The sequence below is a fragment of the Camelina sativa genome, chromosome 8 (assembly GCF_030686135.1).
Source record: "Camelina sativa cultivar CO46 ecotype springtype chromosome 8, ASM3068613v1".
NCBI classification, from domain to species: domain Eukaryota; kingdom Viridiplantae; phylum Streptophyta; class Magnoliopsida; order Brassicales; family Brassicaceae; genus Camelina; species Camelina sativa.
The window spans coordinates 19,840,093-19,854,595 of NC_141887.1; the positions used below are offsets into that span (position 1 = coordinate 19,840,093).

Genomic DNA, 14,503 nt, shown 5'->3' on the forward strand with positions numbered 1-14,503 from the left:
GTCCTAACGGATGCACATGCCCTTAGAATTGCTTTACTTAAATTAGTATTAATTATATGATTAATTAATTTGTGAGTATCTTAGGAGAGTGACTCCACTAATAATGCTAAGATGACTATATTTCAAATGTTTTTTTGTGGTTAGATTTGCAAAGTAATGGCAGGTCCATCAACTTGATATTTATATAAATCCATCTTTTAACGAAAATTTAGCAGAAGAGGTTTTTCTAGAAGCTAAGCTTCCTCTGGGTTTTACTCATTCGGGTAGCAAAAATTAAGGTTTACAAATACGAAAATATTAAATATATGGCCTAAAATAAGTAGTATTGTTAGTTTTCTATGTTCATGGATGCTATTTTGGTTACAGTTTTGTTCAAACCTACTGGGATCATTCATCGTTCATGGTTTTCCGAGCATTTTATATATTTCAAAGAAGTATGCACTCTTATGGATATTGTGATCTAGATTGGAAGGCATAATGCATATCCACGACCTCAATGTTTTATAAGTGGTTTAATTTGCGGCGATGCTCATCCATTAATGCTATGAAGATTGATTATCACTCCATGGATGCCACTACGTATGTATGAGCAAAGATAAGAAATCAATATATACCCAAAGTTTCCGCCAAAAAAAATTATAGTACGTAGATGATTCTTAGATTATTTATTTAGGTCCATCTAAGTTATATTAATCTGAGAATGAGACTCAATTCAAAACATAAGCAACAGAAGCCAAGGACTATGGTCCAAAAATGATTTTTTTTTTTTTTGTTTTGTTTCAATGATTAATATATTTCTTTGTCATTCCCATTGAATTTCTTAAGTTTTTTCGTTTATGAGTATATAACATTCAAAAATAATAACAAATTTTTTAGTTTTGAGTAGGACTACTCTCTACTATAACGTTGGACCGACTCTGCTTTAATGTACGTTTACTGTACTTGGATAGATCGCTCGTTTAACTTCAATTGCTTTGGTTGATGAGTTTTTAAATATAAAACTCAACGTAACAATCGGATTCCATCAAACAACACATCTCCAGACTCCATGTACTCACTCAACCTCACATAAACCTACCCACACAAAAACACACCTCCCTTCAAACACAACAATAAAAATTGAGAGAATCTTTTTTGTTACAGTTGGTCAGTCAACATCAAAACAATAATATTTTCCATTTGTACATCTTCTTACTTTTAGAATGGTCAAAAAAAAAAAAAAAATGGTACTTTTTCATATTTATGTCCAATTCAACTAACCCAAATACATTAGCCACGTCTGTATTTAACAAAACCATCCACCTCTTTTTGGTACACATTAAATGCTCCTTTTTCAAAATTTCCCAACTTCCTCCAAATTTTCACATAAAAATTACAACTTTTGGTGCTACAAAGCAATTTATAAGCAAAACCCAAATACAGTAAAACAAATTTGATTCTCACATAAGAAAACAGAGAGAGAGAGAGAGAGAGAGAGAGAGAGAGAGAGAGAGAAAAGAAAAGGTTGAAACTTTGACAATCTGAGATTGTAATTGAGGCGGGACCATTATCGAACGAAAGCGAGAGAGATTTGATTCCTTCCCTTCCTTCCTCATCTTCTTGTTCCCTTCAGGTTTTAATCCTTTTGACCCCATCTCTTAGGTTTTCGAATTTGGGTTACCAAAAAGGTTTCACCTTTTCAATTCTTTGTGACACATATTTAAGTTTTTGATTCTGGGTTCTGTTCTTTGTATCCTATTAGCTCTGTTTGAGTCATTGATCCAATCAAAAAGCTTGAATCTTTAAATGACGAACGATTCCGATGACGCCTTGGTCTCATCAAGACAACTCCTTTTGCTTGCTTCGATTTGTTCCGGTGCTCTCATGTGCAAAATCGTAAGCCTTTTTGATTTTTACCCTTATCTTTTTAAGGTCTATGTTGATGATGATGCAAGATTGTAACTTTTTGGTTTTTTTCTTGTTTTTTTTGAAGGTTTATGACTTGACTCGTTTCATAAGTCCATTGCTCTTTGGTGGTGTTTATGGAAAACTCGACAGCAAAGTTAGAATGGAATGGAACAATAGGTTTTTTAGATTATTCCCTTATTTTGAGTTTGTTGATCTTCTTTTGGTTGATTGTGTTTTGAGCTAGTGCTTTCTTCTCACAGGGGATTCTCAACCTTTCATGCTGTTTTGACTTCTGTGGCTTCAATCTATCTCTTGGTGATATCTGATCAGTTTGATGAGAATGTTCATGGTGATGCAGTTATCAATAGTACAACGAAGTTATCGGAATCTGTAATGGGGGTTAGTTCTCTGGAAGAAGTCTCTCTAGAATCTCAACAACTGGCAGTGAGTGAGATCGTCTCTTATGTCTTTTGGTCTTTTTGCAGATCTCCTTAGGCTATTTTCTATCAGACTTGGCAATGATCTTTTGGCATTTCCCTGCTCTTGGTGGTATTGAATACGTAAGGCATCATATAATATTTTCCATATTTGTTAATGAACGTTGATTAGAGTTGGCATTTAATTCTGGTTTGGCTAAATGGATTTGGTATTTAGCTAATGGTGTTGTTTTATTGTTACCTGTTTAAGGTGTTTCATCACTTCTTGTCGATGTTCGCAATCATTCTTTCTGTCACAAGTGGGCAAAGTCAGTTTTACATCTTCATAGTTCTCTTATCAGAGGCCACAACTCCGTTTGTTAATCTGCGGTGGTAAGTTTCTGACTCCCTTCACAAATATATGTTAGTGGCTGCCTCTAATCATCAATTGTGGTAATGGCAGGTATTTGGATACTAGTGGTCAAAAAGGCTCCAAGGCTTACACTCTCAACGGGATTGCGCTGTTCTTGGGTTGGCTGGTACTACTAATTAGGCCAAAACGTATCTGTGTTGTAGTGTTTGGAGAAAAATAAACTGAATGTCTCTGTCTGCTTTTCCAGGTTGCGAGGATCTTATTGTTCATCTACTTCTTTGTTCACATGTACCTCCATTTCCATCAGGTAAGCTCAATCCTGAGCTTGATGAGTAAAAACAAACCAACGAGGAAGATATTAGTAGACACACGAATCTAAAAGATTGGTTTCGCGTTGCAGGTGAAGCAAGTGTTTCCACTGGGATTTTACAGCCTTCTTACGATACCACCGGCTCTAGCAGTGATGAACCTCATTTGGTTCTGGAAAATCACCAAAGGAATGATCAAAACACTCTCCAAGGCGAAAACATCGGCAGTGAAGAAACAGTGAATGACGGTTAGAAAGCTCTGCTTGACCTCGAAAAGATTTTCGATTGCATTCACTTTGATCTGTCCATGAAAAGTTGATTGATATTCATGTTGTGATTGTTCTTTGATGCCTTTTGGGTTTATGAACAAGAATGTCCAAACAAGCTATGGGGGATTTGTATATTTTCAAACCTTTCAGCTGTTTCTTAGGTATTCAACTTGTAAAGTTAGAATCAGAATCAGTGTTTCACGTCACTCAATCTTCAAAGATGCTACTGTTACCAAATGGCAAGATTCGGTTTGGTGTAGAACCGAAATAGCTTACTACTTAACTAGTCATTCTCATCCACTTTTCCTTTTACCAAAACAGAGTCATAAAAGACTGAGAAAAGAGTTGAAGATATCAAATCAAATCTGGTGGTGATGAATGTTTAAAACCCGTTTTCAAATTTTCAATTTTGTGGCTCTTCTATTTAATACTAGTAGTATCACTTTGCAATGTCACTAATTATTTGTAAGGTTGCTATCTTCACCATCACCACTGTTTACTAAACTTTGTGCAGTGTTTAATTTCTCTGCTGTATGCACTCATTAGGCTTCTATATTGTTGTTTCATCATTTTCACACAATCTTATTAATAAGCTTCAAACTTTCAAGGCTTCTCATAGTAAAACAATTTTGTTAAGCCTTTATGATGTGATTGAACGCACACACTTACTTCCATCCCAGGAGTTATCATTTATACAAGATATAAAACAGAAAACTATCAATCATTTTGATAAAATAATCGAAAATATTCTCGTTTTGGATGATTGTCAATTCTAGTTCTTGTTGGGCTTAGTAAAATTATCTTCATGAGCTTATTTGACCAGTATCTTAAGTGAAATTCATGTCCACCTAGTTAGGTTATCCTCAATGGGGTTTTAAGAGAGGTTTTAGTGGAAAAGTAGAAAAAAAAAATCAGAAAGAAAATAAAAGAAGAAGAGCTCCTCTTATTTAGTATACTCGATTTCATATAAGAGGTTGTGACGTGTCAGGGCAGGGTTGGGTGAAGAGTTTTATTGAGAACCATTTTTTTTTTGCCCGTATTGTGTTCTTCCCTTCCTCTCTCTCTCGCTCTCTGTCGCGAATCTCTTATTCGGAGGAGATTGAATTGGTTGGAGTCGTTGGAGATTGGAATCGAAAGCTACGAGACGAGCAGAGAGGCCAACACTATAAAAAGCAGGCTTTGATCTCACTACCTCCACCGTCGAAACCTGATCCCTCCACTGCTGCTCTTGCTCAAGCTTACGCTCCCGGTCAGGTACCATCCACGAGACTCTCGCTTTTAGACTTTTAGTTCTCCCTCCTGTTATATATGCAAATCTCCGGTGAAATTAGTAGTATCCGATGATAATTTTTTTTTTGTGTGTTGGATCGTTTCTGTAACTTATATCTGGATGCATCTTGTTAGTCAATAAACTAGATAATTGTAGGTTATATATAAACGGCCTTATTGGTGTTTATATAGGATGCATCTTGGAAGAGTATCAACATGATTTGCATGATCAAATTGGTGTTGTTTGTGTTGTTGGTTCTTTCTTTTCACTTTCAATCTTTGTCAAAGCAACATCCTGCTATCAAGAGTCTGCTTGACCGTTTAGATTCTCTACGACCAATTCTGTCTGTACAAGAATCAGCAGCTAAGGGTCTATTGCAAAAACTGCTTCCCACACATTTTCGTAGCTTTGATTTCAGAATTATCTCAAAGGTTCTTCTTTTTTTGCCTTTAACGCTGTTGTACTAGAGTTAGATTTTACAGTAGTGATTGTTTTTTTTGTTTCAATAGGATGTTTGTGGTGGGAGTAGCTACCAGAGATTATTCTCTTCCAAGATTTGTTTATTTCTAACTTGGATTTCAGGATTAAAGGCACAACTGGAGTTGAGATTGCTTATGGCCTCCATTGGTATTTGAAGTATAAATGTAATGCTCATGTTTCTTGGGACAAGACTGGTGGCATTCAGATTGCCTCTGTTCCACAGCCTGGACACTATTACCAACATGTTGTTACATCTAGCTGTAAGACATATACACGTCTTGGAATCAAACTTTTCTCATGTGTCAATGGTTATGTAATGAATCACTCACGTCACATAGCTGCTCCTGCTTCTGCTTTCTTGTTTACTTCTAGATTCATATGTTTGGTGGGGATGGGAGAAATGGGAGAGAGAGATGACTGGATGGCATTGCGAGGAATCAACTTGCCTCTAGCATTTACAGGGCAAGAAGCTATTTCAACTCCAGTTGTGGTAACGGGTGATAACATCCTGCGTGGTAACGAAGACAAAATTCAATTTTCTGTAGAAATGAAAGAACTCGGTTGGGTTCTTTTCAAAAGTTGTGCAAGATTATCTTTGTTTAGAGCCTCTTGCTCGTTGTTGACTGCTTCTATTTTATGACAATGGTTACAAGGATCAAGGATATGGAAATCTCCAAACACCAGGTACTTCTCTTTTATTTTCTCTGCAAACTTGTTTTTGATGATCTCATATGCAGGCTCTGTGAAATAACTTAAGGTTGTACTCGAATCAATGATGGTTCCACCACCACCATCTGATGAGAACTTTCATGTTTCTTCAGGTATGTCATCAAGAGCTTCGCCGTCAACTAGATTGGATTTGATCTGTATATAGTAAAATGACTCCACAGAGTTCTCCTTCCTGTTCACAGAAGAAGTGAAATTCAGATTTGTGTGGTTCAGCAAATCCTTATCTTCTCCAAAGATCAACTTGCTGCTTACATTGTACTTCTATTGTAATATTTTTTTAAGTTTTGTATGTTTAGAAATTAATTAAATGCAATATTTTCCCATTTTTATAAAATCTTATATGTTTAAACATTTGTACTACTTCTATTCTATTTAAAAAATTTTATTTTCAAAAAACTATATTTTCAAATATAAAAGACTCAAAATTAGATCTTACAATTGGAGGGGTTATTTTTAATTAGAAGATCAAAAGTTCTTATTTTTTAAACAGTACATAATTTATTCATTAAAAAATCAAATAGTACAGGCTCAAAATTAAAACCCCCAATAATGATGCCCTTATTGTCTTTAACGTGAAACCTACCTTGAGGTTGAACCGAATCTTTATGAATTGTGCACTCAAAAATTGTTTTAAACAATGTTTCGAAAACCTCTTACACGCACACAAATTGATTTTATTAATAAAAACAGCCTCGTCTCTATAGGCAACACTGCCTATAGGTAACATACAACAGCAAACCAACAAAGAAACACAAACCACACGTAAAATTGTATTATTACACAGACACAATTTGACAATGACACGACAAGTTCGCATCAGACTTAATATAAACCGATGCCGAGCGTGGACTTATAGTCACATCGCCTTTTATTCTTCACACAAGCTTCCAAAAGCCTTTTGTATCATTACATAATCATACAGTAAACAGTATACACAGCAAAAGACTTGTAAACAAGTCTCTTACTCACTTAACGACGAAAGCTCCTAACCTGACGAGGAGGGTCAGTCTCGCTATCGTTAAGCTTGACACCTGTGTAGACAGCTGCACCGGCTATACCACCGAGTGTAGGAGCCACTAGATAAATCCAGAGTGACCTGTAGTTTCCTGATGCAACGGCTGGTCCTAGAGTCCTTACTGGGTTCATAGATGCACCAGTCGATGGCCTGTTGAAAACTCCCAAGTGTTTTAGAAACTTTATTTAAATGCAATGCACGATTCTTTAAAATATGAAGCTTAAAAAGCGTTTAATGTGGACATACCCTGCAACAAGAATGTTTAGCATGACAGTGGCTCCAACAGCTATACCAGCCAATTCTCCAACCTGCTCATTAAACCCAATCAAGAAAAGAGAACTCCATTAGGGTTAGCTACAGAAATCATTATCACTGGCTTTGTTTTTCTAAAACTGTTTCATGAACTTTTTTTTTTATTTCTTATATATAAAAAAAAGAAAATAAAAATACTGAACAGAAAACATGCACAAAAATTTAGAGAAAGAGAGACTTACGGCACGAGTGTCAGTGGCGACGGCAGTGACAACGAAAAGGAGGATAAAAGTGATGATGAACTCAAGAGCAAAGGCTTGTCCGAGGCTAACGGATGGAACAGTGACACCACCGGACATGAAAGGATGAAACACTCCTTTAAGTGCGAATGAAGCGCAAATAGAAGCTGAGACTTGAGCTGCTATGTAAGCCGGCACGTGTGCCCAAGGGAAGTGTCTTAGAGCTGCGAATGCTATGGTCAGTGATGGGTTTAGATGAGCCCCTGAGATGTGACCCGTTGAGAGTATTATAATCATCACTGCGAGTCCTGCACATGCCGCGTTACCGATTAGGGTTTCAGCTCCGTCGTATTTCTGGTTCACGATTGGACCGGCCGTTGCGGTGAATATCAGGATAAATGTTCCCACGAACTCGGCTCCAAGCTGCATAACACACAAAAGATAACAATGATGAGCAAATGCTACAGAAAAAACTTCAACTAACTTAGTTAACATAATGGTATCTTTATTACTCCCTCTGTTTCACAAAAAAATATTATTTTAGAGAAATATTTTTGTGTTATTTTATATTTCCAAAGAGTGTTTTAATGCTAAATATTTTTTTTACCCCTAAAATGAAAGCTATTTTCATTAAATTTAATTTATTAACCACTTATTAAATAGGGGTAAACATATGTCAAAATGACATTTTTTTGTAAAACAGAATGAGTATTATGTAATCTATCAAAATCATAGAAAAATAAAAAATAATTAAAATATCTAAGGGATAAAAGTTTGTGTCAAAGAAGATAAGATACGCGAAATTTGCTAATTCCAAGTAAAATACACATAATCACTAGAAGACCATTAAACTAGTTTCATTCTGGTGTCTAATTTATCATTAGTAATTTAGTATTCAGCAAAATACAGTCAACGGTTAGTATGTAGCGTATGATCTGTCCATATCTACGCCCACGTTAACGAGAATCAACCAATCAAGAAATTAATCATAGCTTATATAAAGAACAAAAATCATAATTAATTAATACTAATCATAAGAATATCAGTTCACAACTATAATTCTTAGAAACAAGACTTAGAATGAATTACTCTAGAGGGTAAAAATTATTGGTTAATGATAGAAGGACAAGAGCCGTGGATTGCGCTAAAGAAAGATACATCCCGTGGCTGGCTGCTTCCGTCATGGATACACCCAAAAGAAAACGATCACAACAATTAAATGAATCAAAAAGACCTAACCAAAACCAAAAAAAGTCTTTCACAATTAAAAAACAAAAAAAACAAAAAAAAAGCAAAATAAAAAAATGTCTTTCACAAATAAAAAAGCAATATAAAATTTGATGTATTACACCATATAACTAATTCGTATTCGTCATTACAAAACAATACCCATTAAATTCTAATTACTTGTGTGACCGTTTCTCAAAAGAAAAATTAATTATATATGCAACTTGTTTAATTTTCAATAAACCAATTTAATGTTATCGCAGTCAAGACTATGAATGAATCTCATTGTCACAAAAACAATATACAATCCATAAAAATTTCAAAGATGTGGAGGGTCGGTGGTCCATTGAATAAATTAAGTTGAGTTCGAGTGGGCCTTAATTAGAGTTATATACTATTAATTTATCTAGACTTATTTTGTTTTTTACATTTATATCACTCTCTTTCTATTCGCCAGTTCTGATTTATTTTTCTGTTGCGAACTGCTAGTTCTTGTCGTGTTACAATCTCCTCCAAGTGTGACGTAAACACCTTATGATCTTTTTCAATATCTTATTAGACGTATGTATATGATAAAAATCGGTTACAAGAATAAAGAAATGTTATCTTTTGGTAAAGCTTACAGAAAAAAATCATAAATTTACGATCGGCTTGTGAGTTTCCTTATAGTACATATATCTATATAGTTTCCCAGTTGGTCTAACTCGTTTATTCACTATTGTACCCAACGTGGATTCCGATGACTTTTAATAGCTAGAGGGACCAAATATTTGGATTTGTTATTGTTACAATACAATAATATATATGAGAATATCTTTACTTTATAATAGTTTCATAAAATTTAGGCTTGCAAATTAAAGGGTTCCTCGAAATTTAATAAAAGGTTATCAACGTAATCAACTTTTGTTTTTCATAAAATTTTGATGACACTTTTCAACTAGTATTATAATTTTGAAGATGATTTGCTTTTTTTTTTGTCAACAATATAAAATATGTGGGTATGAATTCGGATAACATAACGACGATATTAGCAAAAACCATACAAGTTCTAGTCGATATGTATATATATTTTTACGGTGATTTGGATAAATTTTTAAAAATATATCAGTACAATAAAAGAAGGATGCGTTACAAACTATACTATGAAAAGAGGAAGATGAGTCAGATGACTAACCTTGCGAGTAAGGGAGACATCAGGAGAGGGAAAATCGGTGAAGCATGTGTCATGTTGACCCCAAGTTGATCCCATCACCGGCAAACATTTGCATCGAGGCATTGGTTTCCGATGATCAAACGACATTGAATCCACTCTCATTCCCGTTATCAACGGTCCTCCCGGCGTTCCCGGTGTACCCGGGGTTGGAGGAGCCATCACCACTACTGAACCCACCTCAGCCTCCGGTGGAGCCATTTCCTACTTTCTTTTTTTTTTTTTTGGGTTTTTTTTGTATGTTGTTGAAAATAAATTCTAAATACTATTTTTTTTTGGTTTTTTTTTTCTTGGGGTAGGGCAATAAATTGATAGAGACGAAATTTACATGATTTGAAAGTTTTTATAAATTTGGGTTTACACTTGAGTTTTAAACTTCGCCAGGACCGGTTTCACCAAAACACAAGTTAAAACTAGAAAGATCAATAAATGAGAAAACTCATCAATCGATCAAAAACTTTTTTTTTTTTTTTTTTTTTGAAGGAAGGAGACGAAAAATGGATCTATGACTTAACTTTACATGCTTTCAAGGATTTTTATAAAGATGTTACTACGTTTTAAGAAGAATAAGAACGAAGATAGCCACCTCTCCAAAGAAAGACCAAACTCAAAAACCGAATCTTATAAAAAGCAAAGAGAACAAACACATAGAGATTCTTGAAACTGAGGTTGTAAAAGAAAGATATATAGAGAGAAGTTGTGTGAAGATGATGATAGATGATGGGTTTGGTTAGTCTTTGAGCTTATGTTATATTTATATGTGTTTGTGTTTATATAGAAAAGGCAGATTATTATGCATTGAACACCAAAAAAAATCATACATTAAAAAAAAAAGTCAACTCCAATATCTTATTGCTTTTATATAACAGCTTCATTCATATACTGACTCCTATTTTTTGAGATTTTGATGATCTGCTAAAGTCACCTGTGCCCTTTATCACAGGCCTCGTTGTTACCGTTCGATGTAAGCAATACTCTCTGTGGATGAGGGTTAGGAATCGCACATGCGCCGTGACGGTATCACTCATTCGCCACCCCACGACCCTCCAATAATTGAATATAAAATTTATTTTCTAAGTCTAGGGAAGAGAGCGCTTGATTCGTGTAACAATTATGTAACAATAGTTAAACACATTCTCCATTCTCATATAAAATTTACAGTGCTACGTATGAATTAGTTTAGACAAAAATTATTAACGTAATTACTTAGTTCAACTTTAAAAAATATTTAGGGCTTGACTTTGTATATATATTTAAATAACTTAATGAATAAAACTACATATAAAGATAACTTAGCATGATAGTTATACTTTTGTTTGTGTTTAGTATTATGCCAAAAGTATAAAACTTAGTTTTGAAATAGTGATATCTGTTATTCGAATAAATAGTATGATATCATATTTATAAATATAATAAACCGTCAATGACTAAACATTACTAAAAAAAAGGAATACCATACAAACAAATTGCACGGGTTTATCTATCTATAGTGAGTTCAAGTATATATACTAACTCTTCAGTCCATGATGACAAAGAAAAAAATACATACCTGCTGTGTATTGCTTTATTCTACAAAAAGATTATCTAATATAAATATTTCATTTTTATAAATGATTAACCATACTGTTGGTGTGTGTATATAAAAACAAAAACAAAATTGAACCATAGATTAGGGAAGACATTTTCATTTTTAAAATTTCGTCTATTTACTACTAATTCTTATTCTTTTACCACTAGTTATGATTTAGCACCCCAAAAACATGCAATAGATTCCTTTAATTTATTATTCTAATGAGCTTCTTTCCTCGTAGGTTCATATTATTTATTTTTTTCTCTTTTCATTTTGTTGTGTACAACTTATACCGTATCAATCAAAGTGATGATTATTCCGAAACGTGGGGAGGAGCTTAATGAGTTGCATTCTGTAATAAAAAAGGAGATTAGTCAAAGTGATGATTGCTTTATTCTACATAAAGTAAAGCAAATACACTCCTTCCATTGTTTGTGATTCTTAGAATTACAATCCAAATAATTAATTTAGGGTTTAATTAACTCTACTTAATTACTTTAAATAGACATACAAAAACAGATTCCTCCAACCGACCAAATTAGCCCTATTTAAGGATAATTTACAGACAATTGGAAAAGTAATTAGTGGCAGGGAATGCTTGTTTTCTCATTCACCTCCCTCGTCTAGTCGTCTTGATTGATGTAGTAATTTCTTCTTCGTTTTTATTCATTCATTGCTTGCATCGCCAATAAGGAATCAGCCTCCACAAACTTTAAGCTTTTCTTGTTTGATTCCGTTCGCGAGTAGAGGTCAAACCTACTAAACCAATAGAGTCGCAGGCGGTTAGTTAAACAGGTCCATACCGGTTAAAAAATGTGTGTTAATACGGTCTTGTACGTTATGGGTTAAAACTTAAAAGTTAAACTTAATTTTTTTTAACTAAGATACCAAAATGGATTTTGTGAGCAACTCTTAAACATTTATGTCTTCGACGGATAAATCTGATGGATCGATCATGTGCATTAGGACCCATATTATTATAAATGATATGATTATTTTTTTAAAAAAAATTAGCTAGTAAAACTTTTCATATATGTAATAGTACCATAAAACCTTTCTAAGTAATACGCGAAAACTTTATAAACCTTTTACGATTCTTTTGTTCTCTTCCTCTTAGGCTAGTTACAAAATTAACAAAGTTTATCATGAAGAAATATTAGGTCGTTAGATTTTATTTCGAATGGAGCTGCTAAAATGTACAATTTTGAAACTTTTCATCTTCGAAACCTATTATTTCACTTATCCAATATTATATACAAGTATCTTCGCCGACCTGTGTTCGTTCATTCGCATCTATGTCTAGCAGCTAGTCAGCTACCATGACCACTTGCCACTTCCTGCCATTATTGATGACCATCATTAACAATTATAGTAATCGTTAGCCGAAACTATAGACAATTATGCCATCGATAGCTATAACTATATATAACTAATCCGGGTTGATTATAAACCAAACTAATGTGTTCATTATGTCTTTTACTGTTTTAGGGACAGAATAATTCATCTTAATATGGAAATTATTTTGTCCTTGTACAATCGAAAACACCAACTTCTATTATTAAGCTATTATAGGCCATTTGCAAGATAAAATATGCTAACTAAGTTGGAACAAATGAGGCATAATTCAATGGGTATTGTTGTACCCACGATCTGTCATCTCGGGCAATAGGCAAAGGGCCTAGGCCGGGCACGTCTAATGGGCCAAGAGCGTATTACTGATCGGCCCATCAGGCCCGGAGAAAGGAAGAAAGCACGAAGATGCTTCGCGTTGGTCAGTTCGCAGCTCGGGCTTGGTCAAAGATTCCCGCATTCAAGACGATTAATTAGGATACGCAAATCGTGCCCTATTAATTATGCATTAATTAGGTAATAAATTGGTCGGTATAAATATGTAAAGGGGGAGTCTTTTGTAAGGGGGTGAAAAACAATTTCCAAAAGAGGCAATACAATACACTCTCAAAAAATCTCTCGAATTCAGTTCGGAACTTCTAAACGGTGATAAGCTTCTCCACATTCGAACCACTTCGGAAGGAGAAAATCGATTTCAGTTCTCACATTTGGCGCTAGAAGGAGGGGGGTTATCGCCTGACTCTCATTAGTTCCAACTTCATATACAAATCCACTACACGCAACCACCGCTATGGCAACCAACTCTCCCAGTCAGGCATCCCTGGAGGTGATCCAGAAGCTCTTGCAGGACTTGTCTGAGAAGTCCGATCGTCAGCAAGCCGCCTCCGCCGCTCTTACCGAACGTTTTGACAGCCTGGAGGGTCAGGTCTCCACCTGTTTGGAGGAAGTCACGACGTCCGTAGCTGACATCTCAGCCTCCCACCGCGCGTACGCCGATCGGGTTGATCTCCTGTCCTCCGACCAAAACCCACGTCGACGTGCTTTGGATTTTTCCGGTGTTACTCCACCTTCCACCTCGCAGGTGGCAGCAACAAATGTCACTCCGGGAGATTCATTCCCACCTCAAGTCAACACGCAAACAGCGCCATCGCTGGTTGGCGATGGCCACACTCCGGTTCAGCCCGGTGTCGCCAGATCTTCCGAGGTCCCAGTCCGTCTTCCTCTCCCTATGGATGGAAACACTTCGACTCCGGAGTATGTTACCAATCCCGAGATCTTCCGCATGCAGAGCGAAATCCGGGACATGCGGTTTGCGATGCACAATGCAACCACTTTAGCTCCGTATATCTTTCGAGTGATCGAGGAGTCGAGGCGAACTCCTTTTTCCGATCAAATAGCCCGAGTCCGCATCAAAGATACTAGCAAAATTAAGTTCTCGAGCTACGAAGGAAAAGGGGATCCGACCAATCATCTCAAGATTTTCATGTTGACAGCTAGCCGGGTGGACCTCGAGCCTCACGAAGCTGACAATGGGTACTGCAAGCTGTTCGCAGAAACGTTTTGTGGACCGGTACTACTTTGGTTCGCGTCTTTAGCAGCCGGCTCCATAACAAATTTCACTGAGCTGTCAACCTCGTTCGTCAAGCAGTATTCTAGCTTAATCGAAACCGCGGTGACAGATGCTCAGCTTTGGAACTTAAGCCAAAAGGGTGGAGTCTCTCCGGTCTTACATAACAAAGTTCAAGAAAATCCAGGTCAAGATTCCAGGACTCTCGGACTCCACAGCCCTGGCCGCGCTTAAAAACGGCCTCTGGCACGAATCTCGCTTCCGCGAAGAGTTATCCGTGAATCGGTTCCCAACCATTCAGGACGCGTTACACCGGGCATCGAACTGGATAGTCGCAGAGG

The 14,503-nt window shown here is 35.9% G+C and overlaps 2 protein-coding genes across 3 annotated transcripts; one reads left to right on the forward strand and one right to left on the reverse strand.

Moving 5' to 3' along the window:
- The first annotated feature begins 1,190 nt into the window (after positions 1–1,190).
- On the forward strand, positions 1,191–3,459 carry LOC104707327 (uncharacterized). Of its 2 annotated transcripts, XM_010423654.3 has the most exons (9): positions 1,191–1,612; positions 1,742–1,875; positions 1,973–2,064; positions 2,148–2,286; positions 2,373–2,447; positions 2,575–2,696; positions 2,767–2,842; positions 2,924–2,983; positions 3,077–3,459. In XM_010423654.3, the coding sequence occupies exons 2-9, from the start codon at positions 1,786–1,788 to the stop codon at positions 3,224–3,226; spliced, it is 804 nt and encodes a 267-aa protein (XP_010421956.1). In that variant the 5' UTR covers positions 1,191–1,612; positions 1,742–1,785; the 3' UTR covers positions 3,227–3,459. The 2 variants fall into 2 exon arrangements, with proteins under 2 accessions (XP_010421956.1, XP_019084055.1); XM_019228510.2 differs by lacking the exon at positions 1,191–1,612 and having other exon boundaries at positions 1,614–1,875.
- A 2,926-nt stretch (positions 3,460–6,385) lies between these two features.
- On the reverse strand, positions 6,386–10,721 carry LOC104707328 (putative aquaporin NIP5-1). The gene is made up of 4 exons (XM_010423655.2): positions 9,640–10,721; positions 7,242–7,661; positions 6,994–7,055; positions 6,386–6,897 (listed from the first exon to the last, which is right to left on the reverse strand). Exons 1-4 carry the CDS (start codon positions 9,874–9,876, stop codon positions 6,702–6,704), a joined length of 915 nt encoding a protein of 304 aa, XP_010421957.1. The 5' UTR covers positions 9,877–10,721; the 3' UTR covers positions 6,386–6,701.
- Between the last annotated feature and the right edge of the window lie 3,782 nt (positions 10,722–14,503).